We start from the raw sequence: 8,165 nt of genomic DNA, 5'->3' as shown, positions 1-8,165 counted from the left end.
GACAATGGGCTCTCAGGTTCCTGCCTATTCCTCTAGTGGGTATCACACATTCCACTATGTATCCTACTCTACCCAAGAGGGTGGCTAGAGAAGGGAAAAGCCTGGGGTTCAGTTCCCTATCCTCAGAGAAATATATTCAGTCTCCAGGAGGGCTGGTGAGATGGCTCTTGCTGTCAAGCCCGAAAACCTGAGTTTGATCTCTGAGACCCACATGGTAGATGGAGAGAACCAACTCCTACAAGTTGTACTCTGACCTCTGCCTGTGTACACACACACACACACACACCAGGAGACCTCAGGGAGCTAGGGACCCAGGAGAGGCCCCATTAATATGGGGAATCCAAAGGAACAAGTACTGGTTTGCAGCTTGAATTCCCTGTCTGCACAAGGATGAGGGGGTCCCTCATTAATGCTGACATTCAGTAAAACCCTTAGTCCTCTGGAGCCACCCTAAGCTCCCATGAACCAGCTTTCCATCCTGCATCCCCTTCCTCCATACAGGTCAGAGCTACAAAGGCCTGGGTACCTTCTCTCTCCATCATTCCCTCTAACTTCCTCTGGAGCTGGAGTGAGCTCTGAGCCCTCTGAGCTCTGAGCCTCAGTTTCCACCACTGTAAATGGGGCTGACATTCTACACAATCCAGGCTAGATGACAGAAAGAAGCCTGGAAGGGGATGAATGGCAGAGTGCATGACGGCCCATAATGAGGGTGTCCGGCTACAGTTTGAGGTTGGGAGACCAGCCCAGCCTCTACTTGGTCTCTCTCTTGAGCCCCCATGGTCGACTTTCCCTTCCTGGGAAACTCCCCAAGAAAGTCCCTAGCAGGAGAAAGCCTCAGGCAGGACCTTTCCAGCCAAGGTCCCTGATGTCTGTCACCCCACCCTACAACCACAGTGCCCCGGCAACCCAGAGTCTTGGCCCTCAGCCCCCAGCCATCCAGCAGGCAGACCCTCATTACCACACTGCCTTTATTGGCCTTGAGAGCCACAAAGGAAATCCCCGAGGACCCCGCTTCCCCTCACCCCAAGTTTGTCTGCTGAGTACTCGCTGCTTCACTCCTTCCTTCCAGTCCTGTTGTCCTTGGCCTGTCAAGGCTGAGTCCTTGAAGAGTGTTCCAGGTCCTAGAGCCAGGATGGGTCTCTGGAGGGGATAGTTGGCAGGAGCCCTGCAGAGGTATGGCTGCCATCACTCAAAGAAGAACATTCCCGGTGTTCGGTAAAGGCAAGGGGGTACCCCCAGTGGGTAGCTGGAGCCTCCCTGGACAGGGAAACCTGCAGACACCCAGGGTTCCTTGGAGTCAGCTGGCAGGGGCAATGGGGGCCGGAGTGAGGCTGAAGGAGTAGACGATGCAGGGGATGGGGTTGCAGAGGTCAAAAGGTGCTCAAGGCCTGGGTCAGCCCCCATGCAGAAATTCAGCGCCTGCAGCCGGCACTGGTAACTGCTCCCTATGCCCTCAGGAGCCAAGCCAGGTGTAGGGGCTTTGCTGAAACCCTCGACTTCAGAGAAGCCAGCAGGGATGCTGAATGCTGGGCATGGGGAAGGTGAGGCAGCCACGGGAAACTCCCCTGGGCCTGCTGCAGGCTTGGATGAGCCTATTTCTTTGGGCTCAGTGGAGAGCCGAGGCCTGGCATCACTAGTTGTTAAAGACCCCATCAGACCTCCAAAGCTTAGGCCCTTGGGGTCTGCTAGCTCTGGTGGGAATGGGCACTGCTTCCCAGTTGTGGTGTTAGGAACTCCTGAGTCCTGGATGGTGACTCTGGAGGGTCCATGGCCTGCCTTGGTAGAGCCCTTGGAGCCCTGGGCACCTGTCCGCCGGGTGAAGCGTCTTCGGCGGCGGAGGAAGCTGCCATGCTGGAACATGTCGTGACAGTCGGGATCCAGGGTCCAGTAGCTGCCCTTGCCTGGCTTTCGGTCATCACGGGGCACCTTGACAAAGCACTCGTTGAGAGACAGGTTGTGGCGGATACTGTTCTGCCAGCCAGGCTGGTTGTGGCGGTAAAAGGCGAATCGGCCCATGATGTAGCGGTAGATGCCACTGAGGGTAGCCCGCTGCCCTGGCGAGCTCTGGATGGCCATAGCAATCAGGGCTATGTAGCTGTAGGGGGGTTTGGTGGGCTCAGCACAGGGGGCCAGGGTCCCTGGTGAGGGCTGCTGCTGCATGCTGGCTGAGCTGCTGAGACCACAGAGCCAGGCACTGCATCCAGGGCTGGCGGTCTGCACAGGCTGCCCAGACAGTTAAAAGGCCCACTGGCCCAACCTCTCAGCCTAGAAAGGCAAAAAGAGGTGGGCCCACCAGGCTGCCCTCCCCTCTTCCCTTACCGCACCCTACCAAGTCCAAGGGGGCGGGCAGGAGAGGCTGGCCTTCAACACTGGGAAGCTGTGAGCAGCTGCAGGGTGAAGGGAGGGAAGGACAGGCCCTGAAGCTGAGTGATACTGAAGCAAAAACAATAAGGGCAGATAGGGAGAGAGAGGGAGGGAGAGAGGGAAGGAGGGAGGGAGGGAGGAAGAGAAGAGAACCAGACATGCAGCAGAGAGAGATGGTAAGCATACAAGGAGAGTGTTAATCACCAACAGGAGAGGAATGAAGAAACCTCCTGACAGAAGGAGAAGGAACAGCTGAGACACAGGCAGGAACAGGGAGACTCTGAGCAGGGTCCCCCCATATAGTGGGAAAAGCCACAGCAACCTCTCAAGTCCCCACCCTAATCCTGCCATTTCCTCCGCACAGTGCAGAGTTCTTGGGGCCATACCATTCCTAGTCCTGGCCTGAGGATTCTGCAGGGCAACAAGAATGGTAGAGCTTGCTCAACCCAGTTCCCTTGAGCCCTAGCACCCTCTAGTGACTGGTATTGGGAGGACAGCCATCTAGGCAGAGCCATACTCTCTAGAGGCATCTCAAGATCCTGGTCCAAGCCTCAGTAGCCCTGTCATTAAAATGAAACAGGCAACTCTTCAGTGTCTAGGTCATGATGAGGCTCCAACAGGGCCCCTTAAATAGAAGCTAGCATACTGGGAGAGCCTAGTCTACAGGAAGGCTGGATGTGTGTGCTATAAATAGTTAGTGAATGCTTTGAATCCAGGATTGTGTAAATCCTTAATATTACCCCTTTTGTAAGGGTCAGAAATAGGGACAATCAAAGCCTGGGAAACAGGCTGTGAACTCCAGGGGAGAAAAGACCATCTTGATCTGCTCTGTCCCCATATCCAGCACTGGACACTGGAACACAGCAGGAGTTCAATACACATTCCCAGAATGACTGAAAAAAACAGTTCAGTCTTTTGTCAAATGATAACGTTTTTTCCCTCCACAGGAGTGGCTTATTGACTTGGGGTGTAGCTCAGTGATGGAGCATATGCTTAGCATGCACAAGGCTCTGAGTTTGATCCCCAGCAACAAAAACAAAAACAAAAAACTGTTATTAATATATTATTAAAAGAGGCTTATTATGTTGGCATCAGTAATCAGTAAGAGGAATCCTATAAATAAGGTCAGAAATCAGAAAAGGAACAAAGGAGTCACAAGGCAGGGTGGGTAGACTGTATGTTAAAGGTGACCCTCCCTGTTCTCAAAGATTCCCTCTAACAGTTTGTAAAGAGTGGTCCTATCTGGACTCTGACCTTGGCCTCTGCCTTAGAGATGTGTTTGGGAGCCTGTCTCAGTTTTTCCAAAGACAGGGTTCTGCTGGTGGTTCAGTTATTAGCATGAAAAGCTCAGGATTCAGGCTAAGTCCTCTGTTTCGGGATCCCTTATGATGCTCCAAAACAGACACTAACAGCAGGTAGGAGGAAGGACCTGAAACACAGCACCTCTGGGCATTTGCTACTGATTGGCCTGACTCAAAGCCCTTTGGGTTTAGTTACTGGAAAACTGAGCAAATGTTGTAGGAGCCTTATGGTAGGGCAAGACTGATTCTAAGGAATCAACTGTTGGCATGTCGTATTCCTGACAAATGATTTAGTCCTGTTTTTGCTTCAATTGCTGCATTTCAAGGGGCCTCCAGGTCAAGTTCCTGCTGATCTCCATGCCAGCTGCCAGTCACTTCTTGCCTCTTAGGCTCCAACCCCGGGTTGGGGGAAGGTGAAGACTACCTTGGATTTCCATGTTCAGTGACCTGGGTAGAGGTCTCAAGTCCACTGGCTCAGTGAGGGCAGAGTTGAAGATAAGGGCTCATACCATGAGAGTGACTGCTTTTAGTAGGTGTGAAAGAAGAAGTGGCTGGCTTAGGGCTGATTCTGCCCTGTCAAAAGGTGGGGGACAAAGTTGGAGATGCTGGCCTGGGGATCTCATAGGGCTTCAGGGCACAGGCACTTGCAGTGCAAGAGGAGCTGGCGAGCGAAGATGTGTTCCACCTGTGATGAGAATGGGACGATATACTAACCCTCTTCGGCACTTGCAGTGCAAGAGGAGCTGGCGAGCGAAGATGTGTTCCACCTGTGAGAATGGGACGATATACTAACCCTCTTTCCATGTTCTGGGTGGGAAGTCACACTTTTTTTTTTCAGGCTCAATCATATGTACCAAAAAGGGAGAGGGGAGCTGGGACTGAAGAGGGTCAGTAAGAGGCCTTTTGCAGGGGGCTAGAGTGGAGGGAGTGACTCACATGGACCATGATGAGTCGCTCCTCTAGCTGATCCTGAGGGCTTGGGTACTCTTCACCAAAGCACAGACAGATCTGGTACTCAGGCTCAGGGTGGCCATCCCGTAGGTGGGCCTGCAGCTCTAGGGACACCAAGACAGAGTTGGGCAAAGAACTTGGCATCTCACCAGATGCCTACTTCGTGCTTATATCTTATGCCCACACCATTGTGTGCTCGTGCCCTAATGCCCACCTCCACATCTCAATGTCTGCTCCACGTTCCAGAGCTTATGCCCTTTAACTCACACCCCTGGGACAGTGCCCTTATGCCCATCCCTCGCTCATCGCTATCCACCAATGCTTATATTGTGCCCACTGCCCCTGATGCTCACTCCAAGCCCAACACCCACATCACCAGTGCCCACTCTCTCTGTCCAGCCTCGGATTCATCCTGTGCGCCCTTATCCTGGAGGAAGCGGCGGGTGTCGAGCAGCTGGCAGATGCGCTCGCGCTCCAGCTTGTTGGGCTGTGCCCGGTGAGGGGCGAGCTGGCCCTGGCACAGGCGCTTGGCGAATACGCCTTCGGGCCCTGCCCACAGCAGCACTCCGCGCTCCAGATGCTGCAGCACGCGGGCGCCGGGTGGCGGCTCCGGGAAGTGGATTTGCGAGATGCCGGCGGGCGCCGCCCGCGGGTGCTTGGCCTCGGTGGCACCAGTTGTGCGCGGGCTCAGGCTGCAGCCCTCCACCGAGCTCACCGTGGCTTCGCGCACTAGCGCGGTCCGGTAGAAGAGCCGCAGGTGCAGCCAGCAGTCTTCCAGGACACAGAAAAGAAAAGCAGAATCAGCAGCACCAGCCCCCTCCTTCTTCACCCTCTCTACCACAAGGCGGGGGGCCCAGAAGTCCTCCCAGCTCCCAGGTCCCAATCAGCAACACTATGGAAGCCATGATAGTCAAGCACTGGCTTAAGAGTCGGCACAAGGACTGGCCTAGCATGCAGGAGGCCCTGGGTTCAAACTCCAGTACCACATAAAACTGTGTAGTTGCACAACTTGTAATCTCAGCACTTGGGAGGTGGAGGCAGGAGAATCAAGATCATTTTTCTCTACTTAGCCAGTTCGAGGCCAGCCTGGGGTACACCAGACCCTGTATAAAACAAACAAGCAAGCAAGCAAACAACCAACAGCAGCAACAAAAACAGTGGCTCCAGTCTAGTGCCATCTGGACATTGTGGAATGACCTGCACTCTGGGTTTCTGGAAGCTTTCTCCAGTAGTTTTTTTATAAGATTTAATTTTATTTATGTATATGTGTGTGTGCCACATGTGTGCAGATGCCTACAGAGGCGAGAAGAGGACATCAGATACTTTGGAATTGGAGTTACAGGCAGTTGTGAGCTATCCAACATGGGTCTTTTGGAAGAGCAGGAAGTGCTCTTAACTGCTGAGCTGCCTCTCCAACCTCTCCAGGAGAGGTCTGAATGGCAGAGGACATGGTAATCAGGGCAACAACTGGGCAGCTCCCTTCCAGAGGAGGAATAGCCGCACAGGTCCCGCTTAGGGCCTGGCTTCTGCACCAGATTCTCAGGTCCTATTCTCTACCTGCTGCTGGGCAGCTGTGACCTCCTAGTAACCTTTGTACGAGGACAGGCAAAGTTTAGAACACCTCTGTCTGAGGTATCTACATTTTAATGCTACATCTGTCATATAGGGCTGTAGGGGCATTTAGGAGGATACCTGGCATAAATCAGAGCCTCAAATGTTAGCCCTTTCAGCCTTGGTGAGTCTGGGATGGTGCTTTATGTGAGAGGGACAGGGTAGCTGTTTCCATCCCCAGGTCCTCTCCAGTTCTGCAGTTAGTCAGACGGAAGGACCTAGAGGGTCCTTACCAGAGTTGCTGAAGTTTTCAGTGGTTGTCAGCCTCCAGGGGTGTCTGGGGTTCTCTGTCTGGTACTCTGGGAAGGAAAGTGAGCAGTCAGACACGACTTCCCTCTGATCTATCGAACTCTAGATCCAGGAGGCCAGGGAGGAGCAAGGAGAGGCTGAAGAGACCCAGTCCTTACTGCAGTCACCCAAAGGGCCTGGAAGAGGGAGGTTTGTAGCAGCCTGCAGGACGGTTCCATGTCCTTTTCTTTTGTGGCTAATCTGGAGTCATCCTGAGCATCAAAAGGGCCAACTGTGAAGATGTGAGGGGACAGAGCAAAGATCTCCAGATAGTGGAGATGGGTGATGAAGAGTCATTCACAGCAGGCATAAACAGGCAAAGTGGAGACAAGCAGATGTGGGGAGAACAGGGAGGGAGCTGGATGTGGAGGGACAAGTGGGACAGACTGATGGGCCTTTGGGTGACACAGGAGGGGTGGATGTGGAGAGAATAGGATTGAGGCATGGACCTGAGTGATGGACCTGAAGGTGAGGCAGGCAATGAGGACAGAGAGGGAGCAGGGCTGATGGAGGAACTTGGAGGAGGGGCCACATGAGGCAGAGCCAATAGGAGGATGGGGATGGGGCTGATGGGAGCGGATGAGGTAATTGCTGGGGAGGGTGGGCTACTGGCTGGCTTGGCTGAAAGGTACCTGAGCTGCCCATGCTCCTGGGACTGGAGAGACACACTGACCTAGTCTGTCTTACAGGCTGGCTGATTCACTTCCCTGGGGGCCTCTTGGGTAATACCCTTCTCTTTAGGGAGAGCTTGGGGCCTGGTAACTGCATGGAGCAAGAACAACCAGCTGTTCTCTGGGTCCCAAGAGGAGCCCCAAGACTGAGGTGACAGCAGACAGAGTACCACAGCCCACTGCCTGCCCTCAGACAAGGTCCAGTTTCCCCTTTTCAAATAGTCTTCACTGGGTGGTTTAAGGGTCCTAAATTTACCCACTATGAGTTCAAGGGCAGGGCAGTGGGTACCTGGGCCCTTGGGCCCCATCAGATACAATCCGATACCTTGTAGGGGTTGGAGATGTCCAGTTGGCTGCGCTCTCGCACCTCGCAGAAGTCCATGCTCTTGTTGAGGGCACAGCGGAGCCGGGTCTTCCAGGTGGAAGGGTCCTCCTTGTCAGTGCCCTCGAAGTGCTTGCCCTTGTACACAGTCCAGGCCTGGAGGTGAGTGTGGGACTTGAGGAGGAACATCCTGGATGGGGCTAGTGCCATGGGGATGAAGGACTGCCTGACCTCTTATCCCCCTTCTCTCTTCCCTCCCTTCCTACATTCCAGATTCTCTGAGCTTCTACGATGTTCTAGCCAGGACTGGGAATTGGATGGAAACCAGACATGATCCTTGTTTCTCAAGGAGCTTATATGCAACAGCTAGCTTCCAGTTTTTGGATTATGCCACATAATGAGAATAAGGTGCCCATGAGCTGGAGAGATGGCTAGGTGATTAAGAGCACATACTACTCTTGCAGAGGACCCAAGTTCAGATTCCAGTACCCATGTCAGGAGGCTCACAGCCTCTTGTAACTCCAGCTCCAGGAGCTCCGAAGCCCTCTTCTTGCCTCCTTCAGCAACTGCATGGGCACACACACACACACACACACACACACACACACACGCACACGCACATGCACATGCACGCGCACATGCGTGCACACAGACACG

At 53.8% G+C, this 8,165-nt stretch overlaps 1 protein-coding gene and 1 long non-coding RNA gene across 2 annotated transcripts; both read right to left on the bottom strand.

The window, feature by feature from the left end:
• Positions 1–956: 956 nt before the first annotated feature.
• LOC103731099 lies at positions 957–5,157 on the bottom strand. The gene is made up of 3 exons (XR_003848900.1): positions 5,003–5,157; positions 4,602–4,720; positions 957–1,165 (listed from the first exon to the last, which is right to left on the bottom strand). It is a non-coding gene; the product is annotated as an uncharacterized LOC103731099 (long non-coding RNA).
• Positions 1,149–2,217, bottom strand: Foxs1 (forkhead box S1). Its single transcript, XM_008829388.3, has one exon. The coding sequence runs from the start codon at positions 2,158–2,160 to the stop codon at positions 1,186–1,188; it is 975 nt and encodes a 324-aa protein (XP_008827610.1). The 5' UTR covers positions 2,161–2,217; the 3' UTR covers positions 1,149–1,185.
• Positions 5,158–8,165: the final 3,008 nt, after the last annotated feature.

This window comes from Nannospalax galili, unplaced genomic scaffold (genome assembly GCF_000622305.1).
Source record: "Nannospalax galili isolate Female #2095 unplaced genomic scaffold, S.galili_v1.0 scaffold1714, whole genome shotgun sequence".
Lineage (NCBI taxonomy): Eukaryota > Metazoa > Chordata > Mammalia > Rodentia > Spalacidae > Nannospalax > Nannospalax galili.
This window is presented reverse-complemented; position numbering and strand designations above follow the sequence as displayed.